General features: G+C 35.1%; 1 protein-coding gene across 5 annotated transcripts in view; it reads right to left on the bottom strand.

The window, feature by feature from the left end:
• Positions 1-4076: 4076 nt before the first annotated feature.
• The window catches only part of CCDC91 (coiled-coil domain containing 91), a 288403-nt gene continuing 279767 nt past the window's right edge, over positions 4077-12712 (bottom strand). For 4 of the 5 annotated variants that reach the window (XM_065886923.1, XM_065886924.1, XM_065886926.1 and 1 more), the window contains one exon: positions 4881-4991. In XM_065886923.1, coding sequence (XP_065742995.1) covers positions 4881-4991 — 111 coding nt within the window. Of the gene's footprint in view, positions 4992-12712 lie in introns of all 5 variants that reach the window. The other variant, XM_065886922.1, reaches the window with a different exon arrangement.

Consider the following 12712-nt stretch of genomic DNA (forward strand, 5'->3'; position numbering starts at 1 on the left):
GAAATGCAGACTCATTTTAAAGTGCTCAGAAGGCTGGTTACTGTTTTATGACAGTTTTTTAACTTTCTTATAGAACCTCATTTAGAAACACAGCAATTTTAGCTAATCCTTTAAATTAGTAGTCACTCTATTAGCTCAGGGTTAGCTGATTTATTACATTACAAGTGGAATGATTGATTGATTCAACTATTTATGGACTCACTATTATACACGAAATCCACACACAGGCTAGGTACTAGGAAATGCCTTCGGAATATAATAAACAAGACAGATGTGGGCTCTTCCTTCAGGAGGAGATATATATATATAAACAAATAAGAACACAGATTATTAATTATAAATGGCAATTAACACAAACTATTATTTAACTCCACACATACTGCATAGGAAAAGTCTAGTGTGCAGTGCCTAGGGTGGGAGGAAGTAGAATTTAAAGGGGATCAGCTTGTTGAGGATGGATGGTTCTGGGAAAAGAAAACAGAAAACTAGGTGAGAGCAAAGAAAATTTTACCAGCTCTTTTCCTTCTATTTATATAGACCAATGATTGATGCCCAAGGAGCCCCTGCATTATGGCAGATTCGGTGTATGGAACTGTGTTTATTTTTCAATGAAATAAAGGGAACATTTTTAGTTTTGTCTGGCTTTAAAAAATTCTGGCAGTCACATCTGGGAGTTTTCATATATTGCTTCTGCCCACTTACTATGATGATGGTGGTGATGCCCACGAGTAAGTGGCCTGTGGATTCAGAACACGTTGGCTTTTTATTTTTTTTTAATTGATGAAGATTTACTGAAAAGCAACATAGTTTGTTTGGAACCTTCCAGAAACGGCATCTTCATAAAAAGCAAATAATCCCTGAATATCTTCACATAGAGCTGGGAGGGTGGTGGTGTTCTTGGACAGTTTGTTGCTGTAGCTGTTACCATTGTTCTTAAATGATTATGTTTCTTAGTGTGCACTGGTTTTCAGTGTCTAAGATGAATACTGTACCATCTCCAAGGTAAATCTCTCCCAACAGCCTAAAATTTGTTTCTGTTTTATAATTTTGAGAATGCCAACACATAACTTCCAAAATCAAACAATATTTTTTCATCAAAGGCACACCTGAATTTTATCAATTACTATTTAATCTCATCAGAGATAAATTTTTGACAAAAGTTATATTTTCAGTGAGATCACTTGAATCCAATTCCCAACCTAAGAACCATTAATTTATTTTGGCTTTCTGCTTCCTGTTGGTAGTCTTCAGAGACACAGTAGAGTTGTTTACTGGTATGTAAACAGCAGACTAGGGGATAAGTGCTTGGATTCAATAACTCTCGTTTTTTTCTCTTGGAGTTTCATACATGTTTTCCAGGTTTTTGCATAGGTTTTTTTTTTTTTTTTTTTTTCTTATTCAGGATTTATTATGCAAAGACTATTTTTTTAAATTCAGTGAATGAATAATTCTTTTGTTTTTTTATCATTCTTTAAAGCATACATAGCATTTCCTGATTCCAGTCAGTTTAACTATCAGAATAAAAATACCTGACTCAATGCAGAATAATATCAAGCATAGGGACGTTGTTCTGGTTTTGATTTCAAAGCAATCACTGAGTAAGGCTCCACTGAACTGCAACATGAATCAGCATTTAGTGAGGCTGGGTTTAAACCTCTACTCCAGATTCTGAATGACAGAGAACTTCTAAATCAGGCACTGTTTGTTCATAGTTTTAGGTCTGTGATTTACTTGGCTTTATTAGACAATAGGGGCTTTGGTTCAGTTATATTTTTAACATTCCTTAAAAATAAAGCAAAGAGTATTCCCATTTTGGATGAGGATTAATATGGTGGAGGAAATGAAGAATTTACAAGCGCTGGGTATCCAGGGACTATGCACTGGGCTCTGTGCTGGATTGCCTTGGTTAATACGTTTTTGGTTGCATGTAATAGAAACTGGCTCTGGCTGGCTTAAGGGAAAAAAGTATTCTTCCAACTGGCATATTGGAAGAATATTTGGGTAGCTCCAAGAATCCAAGAGTCAGGGAAGGCAGCGATCAGGGGACTTCTGACCTCAGAAGCAGAGTTCATGTCTGGCCCCCTAGGGTAAAATAGTTGAAGTATCTCAGCACATGACTCTTCACAGGAGGCCAATGTGGTCTTCACCTGTGGATTAGCCCGTCAATGTTAGAGGGGCAGAATAATATTGTTTGGCCAGTTGTTTGTGGGCAACTGCACCTGTATTTTGTAGGCAGTTCCCAGAGAAAGGGGGCCTTTTGTGAACTGGTGGCCACACCAGTGAGGTCTACTCTATGGGGCATTTTACAAGGTTAATTTTCACAAAAAGCCTATAAAAATCACTATTTTCACCTCACGAATGAGAAAGCAGAGACTCAAATTGGTTAGGCAACTTGTCCAATGTTTTACAGTTAGAATGTGGCAGGGCTAGAATTCCAATTAGGCTTATAAGAGGCGGCTAGCCTCCTTCTTTAAAGATGAAAATAATCTGATGACTACATGGGATAAAAATTTCCGGATAATTTCTTATGGAGAGACTACTGGGTATCTCCAGGGTACTAGAAAGAGTAAAACTGTCTGTTGAAAGCTCTGGGGTTGAAGCCCAACTCTACCTGGTCATCTAGGGCAATTAAACATCAAATATTCACTAACATTGAATCTCCTTCACAAGGTTATTTTAACTTCACAGGGGTGTTGAGCTAACATGTGAAAATAGTTGGCTCAAAGCAGATACTCATTTTTTTTTTTTTTGAGGAAATAACTATTCTAATAATGAACTCTCAAGCATGTTACTAAAATTAGTCACAGTTTGACAGTGGCTTTGTCATTCTAAAAACAGAATTCCTCTCTTACCCTTAGTCTTTCAGAATGGTGCCTTATTCACCTAAACATAAAGGTAGAAAATGCTATATAAAGAGAGTTAAGGAAACCATACAATAGGAGGGGGAAGTTTTAGATACAAAACATTTGACTACTTTGACACTTTGGGCTCACATTTCAGGGAAAAACTCTTATCTTTGGGCACAGCACAATGCTCAATCATCTAATTCTCTTAGTGAATGCTACCTGAGATGGTTTATGTCCTTGTGATAACCAGGACAAAAACAGAATACAGTTCTAAATGTGGAAATCTATAACTTGAACATCACCAAAATAGATTATTAGCTAATTCAGTTTGGAAGGATTAATGTATCAAATAGTTTTATGTTCAGATGATTATTCTCAGTTATCTTTAAGGATAACTCCATGGGAAAAAAGTATTTTAGCAATATAAGAATTTATTGTGCATGGTGGGTGTTCCTCAAATATTCACAGACTGATCAGTGTCAGTCTGTTCCAAATTACTTCAGACCACAATTACTCTATGTCAATAGCATAGACTAATGTAACCCCAAACGGAAGAAGAAAAAATCATTCTGTGCTGGTAGGGGTAGAAAGAGAGGTGTAGATTATTATATACTCTTGATATTTCTACAGCTTTCTGGATCTTAGTTTCAGTGACCTGTTATGCTTCATTTTCATCTAAATCATATCTGAGTAACTTGTAAAATATCCTATCATTTAAAATTTGATGACAAAGAGTCAACTGATTTTAAATGTGACCATAACATTATGTTATTGGCTTGTTCCTGAATTAAAAGCCCTTTTCCCCCTTTTAAACTATGCTGCATTTCAAGTCAGTGGCCTGCTTGCTTTAATTTCTTATTTAAATTTGTAAGAGAAACCTAAGTAGTCATTAACATTTAAAGATTCTTGATAAATATTATTATAATATTTAGGGGAAGGTATAAATTAAAAACATCATCATCCATGGGTGTAGAAGTTTGAGTAAGAAAAACTTTTTAAAATTTTTTAAAAAGTATTGAAAAATAATAATAACCAAATAAGATGTGAAGCTCTTTTTTATTACACTGAGAAATTCCCAGAAAAGTACAAAGCCTATGAAAGTAGGAGCATTTCAGAAAACAAGACAGAATATTTGCATACATTTGTAATGATATTTTAGTTTTGATGTTTAAAAAAAAAAAAACAACTCATGATTTCACATTGAAGCACACTGCTCATGACTTAAGTACCTTCTGAAGTACTGGGAAAGTATTTCACATCTCTTATATTTGAACCCGAATCCCCATAAATGGCTAAGTTATATTCTCTTTCTAGAGATTAAGTTCATGGTATGATTCATAAGAAAAATGATTTTATTGATTCACAGTGACTTTGAAGAAAAGAAATAAGAAATAAGCACATTACACACATATATTCCTTTAAATGGTACATCAGATCAAAGTTGAATTAATTTAATAATCTTTAGTGTTGTTAATTGTTACCAATGAAAATACATAGATCCCACTACAGAAAAGAGGTTTGGTAATATCAGAATGATTCTCTGTCATATCAGTGTTTTACATCTAAGTTACATAGATAAATAGGTGATGTTGAAAACCATGCTGTTTCTAGCCTCAAAATCAAATAAATGTATGATGACATCCTAGAATCTTATCAAGTCATTGTGAAACAATAAGTAAAAAATATTTACTATTTTTGCCAAATACAATGTTAACAGGGCACCAGAGGCTATAAAGTTTACTTAGTTTAACTTTTAATCTGGTAATTTTCAATGGTTTTGGGGTCACATCATACTTTTTGTTGCTGTTATACTACTGCTAATAAAATAATAGTAAAATGTAAAGGAGAAAACAAAAGAAAATAAATTAGATCTCTTGTAGTTCTTCTGAATACTGTTTTGGTTTATCCTTGAAGTGGAAATCAATTTTCCAAGGTTTGGAAAGAAAACAAAAGCATCTTTATAATTCACAGCATGTATTTTAGAGGTCTAATGATTTATCCATTGCCAGTGTGGGTTAGGTTGTCACGTTCTCTTTATTCAATGTCAACTGGTTCCGTAGCTATTAAAGCACTTAACTGTTTCTGAGCACAAGAGAGGAACAGTTCCAAACTGGACAGGCTTCTTTGGCGGATGACTTGATCAAGCTGTTGATTTTTTTTAAAGAGAGAGAGAGAAAGAGAAAAAGAATATACTTAGTTGAGGGCTAAAGAATGTTACAGAAGCCCACTAGAGAAACCTTTTCAGATGATGATTTAGAAAATCAAATAGTGCTTTAAACTCAGAGACAGTGCAGTCACTGTTTCTGGCCTATCATCTAAGCTGAGATGATAATCATTACAATTTTATAATTGATGTTGGTATTCAGTTATTGGAGAAATACCATAAATCTGATCAGAGTGATTTCAGATAATATAAAATAGTATATAAAAATACCAGTTCTTAATGAATATACAGACTAGAAATCCACAAATATCATAAAAAATATAACAGATGCACAAAACAGAAGAAAAACATGTTATAGAAAAACAGCATAATTACTCCATGCATAGAGTTTAACTGGGACAAAGGACAGGTAAGGATATAAACAATTTCCTGAAATTAGAGAAAGTTCTTGGGAAAGGTTTATTTTAAGAAACATGTGATACTGTTGAAACAAATTTGACTTGGTTTTCCTGTTGAGTTATAGATTTTTTATTAGGATTGTTTTAGTGTATCAATAACAAATACAGTGAACAAAACCATAGAGGCATAGTAATAAAAGTCATACAACAAAGAACTTTCTGGATTGTAAGGATTATTGGATACATCAAAAAAGGGTTTCTAACTCTTCTGCCCTAAAAAATTGCTCATTGTGTAAAAATAACCAACGACAACACATTACCTACAGGTTATAGAATGGAGGAACTCAAAAGAAAGCCAAATAAATTCCATTTCATGATACACACCTGTCATATTTATGTAAAAGTTGACTATTCCTCCTACATGCTCCCCCCAACATAAAAGAAAAAAGACAAATCCAAACAAGAATTCTCTATTAAATTACACATCCATAATCCATTGAATTCAAAATGACTGAAAAAATGAAAGATTAAAATTTTGAAGTATCCTAAGAATTAATCAAAAAACAATATATTATATTTAGCAAAATCCTCATGTAAAAAGATTGAAAACTACTAAGACTCCCTTCAATTCTAATATTTTGGGATTTTAATGTACATAAAGAAGTAAGATTCCTGTTTATCCTTTTTTCACATGGGTTTTTTTTTTTTTCTCTTCCTCTCTCAGATGATACCTTTAGGTGAATATATACCTTCTGCTTACAAGTCTCTATCAAATAAGACAGTTCATCCCCAGGTAAGCAGAGAGTTGTCTGTCTTGCTGACTATCGTACCCCAGCATCTAGAAGAGGGTCTGGCCACATGTTCGACATTCAATAAATATTTGCTGAGATTGACTGAATCAATAAATACTTAACCCGAATAGAGCAAGGCAATCTACTAGGAAATGATAGACGCACTTTTAATTCTAAAAGTGAAAACATGCTTAACCTAATTTAAAAGCTATGTAGGAGACTAAAGTTGAATTTTTTAATGTTTCATTTTAATACACATAAAACAGATTGAAATCTAATTATTTGCGGTTTTATAAAATTATTTCGCACTTGGTCCAAATTCAAATAGTACAGAAGGGTACACCAACACCTTGGTCCAGTCCATTCCTAGTGGTTTCTGTCTACTTTGGGTATTTTCAAGCGTTTAAAGATAGGTTTTTAAAAAATATTTGGTCAAGATCTTGTAATTGTTAACTATGGCAGGGTTCACATAATCACTTTCTTCCACTGTCATTACTGGAAATTTTTCCTATTTCATTTTCAAGAAACTGCTTGACTGCATTCCATGATTTATTTAGCCACTTTCCCATTGATAGACATGTAAGTTTATTCCAATTTTGTCTTGTTTATGAAGCAACAAGGAAATTTACAATCTGAGTGCACTCCCTTCAGAAGTTGTCCAAGGGTTTCTCTTGGACAGATTCTAATACATGGAATTTCTACATCATAAGATTTGCATATTTTATTTTATTTATTTTTTAGATGCAAAAATAATAATGATATAATTGCGGTTGAACATATGTTAGTATGTTCACATGGGCGCTGTAGGAAGAATAGACTAGGAGAGGAGCAAGACAAAAAGCAGAGGTTCAATACACAAGGCCGTCAGTAAATATGTGAAGAATAAATGAAATTAATGAAAAAATATCTCACTAAAATAAAAAGTAAAATTTCTGACACTTCTAAGTAATTGACATAAAAATATTAGTCAATGGACTGATTAGACACATACTTCTCTCTTAGATACCAAAGTATTTGTAATTCATTTTTACTGCCTGTGCAGTTGTTGTTTTCAGTGTTCCAGAATCCATGGAGTAATCCGCAACATTCTAGATGGGGAAAGCCAGCCTTTTGATTAGACAGACACCTAGCCAGTCACCCCTCTTCATCCATTCATGCCCAGTGCTTCTTTTAATTATTTATTTCATTTTTTATTGAATGAAAGATTCTTTAAATTCTATAGTGCTTTATAATTTCAAAGTTTCACACAGATGATTTCATATAATCCCTTTTTTAGTTCTACCCCTACACTGTCCCTCCCCCCTTCTCTCTCTCCAATGGTAACCACTATTTTGTTTTCTATATCTGTGAGTCTGCTTCTTTTTTGTTTTATTCACTAGTTTATTTTTTAGATTCCACATATAAGTGATATCATACAATACTTGTCTTTCATTGTCTGATTTATTTCATTTAGCATAATGCCCTCCAAGTCCATCCATGTTATTGCAAATGGCAAAATTTAATTCATTTTTATGGCCGAACAATATTCCATTGTGTGTGTGTGTGTGTGTATATATATATAGATATATATCTATATCTATATATATACACACACATACCACATCTTCTCTATCCATCACCTGTTGATGGACACTTAGGTTGCTTCCATACCTTGGCAATTGTAAATAGTGCTGCAATGAACATTGGGGTACATGTATCTTTCTGAATTAGTGTTTTTGTTTTCGTGGTTATATACCCACCTGTGGAATTGCTGGGTCATATGGTAGTTCTATTTTTAGTTTTTTGAGAAACCTCCATATTGTTTTCCACAGCGGCTGCACCGATTTGCATTCCCACCAACAGTGTAGGAGAGTTAACTTTTCTCCACATCCTCGCCAACATTTTTAAGTTCTGTTCTTTCTGATGACAGCCATTCTGACAGGTGTGAGGTGATACCTCATTGTGGTTTCAATTTGCATTTCCCTGATGTTTAGCGATGTCGAGCATCTTTTCATGTGCCTGTTGGCCATCTGCATTTCCTCTTTGGAAAAATGTCTATTCAGTTCTTCTGCCCATTTTTTAATTGGGTTGTCTGTAAGGACTTGCATATTTTAAACTGTGATAGTTATTACCAAATTGCTTTCCAGAGTGAGAGTACCAATTTATCAGTCCCATCTGTAGTGTATGGGAGGGCCAGTTTTCCCTGTTTTCTTTTTAAACAGTTGCATAGTTTTCCATTGTATATTTATAATTTTATATAATGGATTATTTTATTACTTATTTAAAAATTATTCTATTGATAGACATTTGAATTGTTCCTTATCTTTTGCTATTATAATCAATGCTGTAATGAACACCTATCAACACAGACCTCTGTATACCTATGCTAGCATATCTTATAGAAACTGCTTGAGCCAAAAAATATGTCATCTGCAATGCTACTTCTGTCATAAATCAGGTTTCCACATATGCATGAATCTGATACTCTGTGAGGAAGAAGATAAACTGGGCCATTTCAGATCTAAGATTCCAATTTGGTGGGTGCTTTCTGGGCATGGTATGTAAGATCACGTCTATGAGGGGGACACTTGAGACCTTACTCTTATAGTTCAGGGACAATTCCTCTCTCTGAAACAAGTGCATCAAACTGATGTTCTCGGCGAATTCCTGAATTTCAACAGTTTCAGTTTTATTAGGCATGACCTTATTATCCTTTATTGAGGCAAGAAGAATTTTGGCAAAATATTCTTTTTGCACCCTTGAAGAGTGGGACTTAGTTCTGTTTTTGTGGCTTTCACCTCAAAGTGAATCAAAGATTTGTATTCTGTGACTTCACGCTGACAACGTTATGTCCAGGGTAGCTGCAGCAAACACTGGCTGTAGGATTTACAATCTCTTCATAACAGTGTAGCTCTAACTGCTTTGTTTTCCCTTCTATTTACTGTTGCTTCAGGTGCTGTTCAGCTCTTTCAGATACCTGAAAAAAACCCCTGGAAATTCTGAGGCTTCTGAAACACACACCTGGGCTTTATAAATCTTTTTCTCCCTCTTTGTCATCTCTTCAGTTTGCTAGCATACTGCTGAAAACCATTTAAAAGCATACATACTACTTATTAAAAGTTAATATTAAGCTTAGGGGGTAAAAAGAAGACACGACTTTCCAATAATTTCCTGTATTAGATTTACCTTTGCATTAGTATTTCATGCCATAGCAAAAGAAAAACAAAGCATCTCTAGACCTTAGCTTTTATTTCCTATCACCAAAACACAATATGATGCATGGTGAACTCATACTGGTCAAGAGAGCAAAATTCAAATTCAGCTACAGGAATAAAAAAAGGCTTATCTTAATGGGACTGTTAAGAACACTGTTTATATCCCAGAAAATCTGATACATTGTTTTTGAATATATATATGTATATAAAATATATGTATATATAATTAATATATATATTAAATATTAAATACACAGTACTAATTGTGATTTCAATATCTTCTGGGCTTTCACCAATAAGATATACCAGAAGATGTGAAAATATTAGGCCTACCTTTATCACTGTTACTTTTCCAACCTGCCCTCCTACATATTTTAAACTTATGCTTAAAAAGAGATATCCAGCAAATCCACTGATAGAAAATTACTCATAAACATGTTTTATGTTTAGTAATATGTTTAATGGATCACATTTTCACATTCACTAACAAGCTCTTTCGTGGGAATTGAAGAAAGGTCAAGTATGATGATCCGGAACTGTAATTACTCAGGTGGATTTCCCAGTAGATGTAATACCATTGGGTAAGAAGGACTATTCACACCTTCTGATAAGAAGTGAAATAGTTCTTCAGTTTTTATTGCAACGCTGCCCTTTTAACAGTGCTGCTCGGGTATGAATGCCTTTATTTTTCTGACTTTATATGCATCCCCCACACATACACACATATCCTCAAGCAGTTTCATTTACATGCTTGAGATTGAGCCAATCCATTGATTGATTGGTCAATCAGCTGACCAGTAACGAAGTTAAGACTGCCACTAATAGTGCATTATTGCTCTGAGCCCCCAAAAAGTATACATATAGGACTTCCCTGGTGGTGCAGTGGTTAAGAATCCGCCTGCCAATGCAGGGGACACGGGTTCAAGCCCTGGTCTGGGAAGATCCCACATGCCGCGGAGCAGCTAAGCCCGTGAGCCACAACTACTGAGCCTGCGCTCTAGAGCCCGTGAGCCACAACTACTGTAGCCCGCGCGCCTAGAGCCTGTGCTCCACCACAAGAGAAGCCACCACAATGAGAAGCCCGCACACGGCAAGGACGAGTAGCCTCCGCTCGCCACAACTAGAGAAAACCCGCACGCAGCAACGAAGACCAAACACAGCCAAAAATAAATAAACAAATTTATATTAAAAAAAAAAGTATACATATAGTGTGGCCTTGTCTGGAGTTTAGGAGTACTCATATATTCTTTCATTCACTCATTTATTCAATATATATTCAGTACCTACTATGTGCCAGGCACTGTTTCAGGCACTAGAGAAATATAGCGGTGAAGAAAACAATTCTCTGCTCTTATATACTTTACAGTTTAGTTTATATTTTAGTTTGAGGAGACAAATTAATATTCTTCAGGTAGAGATCAGTATTATAAAAAATAACGAAGTAGGGTAAAGGATTTGACAGGGACAGAGGGGACATCTTTTGGGTGGGAATGATTAGAGAAAACCAACCACGCAAAAGCATCAGGAAAGAAAGTTACAAGGCAGATGAAACCACAGGAGGAAAGTCCAAAATGTGGGCTCAGACTTGGCTTGAATAGGGACTGGCAATAAATAAAGAAGACAGGAGCAAAATGAGCAAGGTGAGGGGAGGACTGGTAGGAGAGAAGATCAGAGAAGTAGACAGTGGCCAGAGCGGGAAGGGCGCTATAGGTTATTGGAAGACTCTGGAGAGTTTTGAGCAAGGGTGTGACCATATTCTATGTCTGAAAAATATCACACTTGTAGGGAGTTCTCTGGTGGCCTCGTGGCTAGGACTCGGCACTCTCACTGCCACGGCCTGGGTTCAATCCCTGGTTGGGGCACTGAGATCCTGCAAGCCGTGCAGCACGGCCACAACAACAACGATGACAATCACACTTGTACTGGGGACAAGAGATTGTTGGGGGGCAAGAGCAGAAGAAAACCCAGTTAGGAGACTTTTGGTCTGGGGAAAATATAAAGTTAATCAGACTGTTGGCAGTAGAGGCTTAAACAGCAGGTCAGGTTTAAAATATATTTTTAGATAGGACCAACTTGAGCTGCTGATGGATTAGAAGTATGGATGAAAGGAAAAGAGAAGTAAAAGGTGATTCTTAGAATGATGGTGCCATTTATTGAGTTATGATGAACTGGAGGGAATTTCGGAAATGCAGGATAAAAAAGGTTTCTTTTATACTTTTATATAGCTTTTGTGCTAATAATAAGCATTGTGAATTGCCAAAATGGCTATAGCATAGGTAATGTTTCTCAAGCTTTTAAACCTTGGAATTGTGTGTGTGTGTGTAAAGCATTCTTTGGAAAATACACCACAACTCAATTTTTCTTGAGAACTCCCCTAGACTAAAAACAAACTGTATATATAGGGAGAATATTATACTGGTTCAGTTTCCCCTTAATAAATAATCATGGAATTTTACTGGTAAGAGATTTTGAGACTGCTTAGTCTAACATCTACATTTTACAGTTGTGGAAAACTGATACACTGAGTTGTTAACAGACCAATTTCACAAACCTAATATGTCCTCCTACACATAAAAAATATACTTCTTCAAAATACATTTAAAAGTATTAGCCCGAGTTTATCTTTGCTTAATAAACCCTACTATGTATCAAGTAGATTCTGTGCCCTCACAATTTGACAATGGACATTTGACAATGGACAGATAGGATTCATCCCTAGAGTACCAGCACTATGACCAGAAAGGTGCTGACAACCATTCTGGGTGAGATGATATAACTATCCTTTCTCTCAATGTAGCCATGAAGGAAGTAGATTATGAATCAGTTTTAAAACTTAACATGCATACATACTCATAATGGGCTGGTTCGTTTTATGAACAAACAATAAGGACTCACAGACTTGAAGATGATTGTTATTCTTGAGTGGTGATTCTTTTTATTGTGACATCTAAACATTTTTCCTTTAAATACCACCATCTTTACCTTTATCCTGTATCCTCAAATTCTGCATTTCAGCCTAAGAAAATTTAGACTTATCTGTAATATTACTGTAGCATTAATGGAAGTTCTATAGTATCTGTCTTATTACGGGTATACCAACCATAAAGAGTTTCTCTTTTAAAATAGTCTTTATATTTTCAGATAAGTAATAAATACTCTTTTCTTTATATATGCAGAGAAGTAAATCTGACTGCAAGAGGGATGTATTGTATATAAAGCTGAAGTTGAGATAGAACATCCCCTCTCTGGGAATATAACTATGTCATTATTGTAAATCATGTTGGAAGAGACTTTGAACCAACTTGAGGATAATAGTGAT

Source organism: Phocoena phocoena, chromosome 11 (assembly GCF_963924675.1).
Source record: "Phocoena phocoena chromosome 11, mPhoPho1.1, whole genome shotgun sequence".
NCBI lineage: Eukaryota > Metazoa > Chordata > Mammalia > Artiodactyla > Phocoenidae > Phocoena > Phocoena phocoena.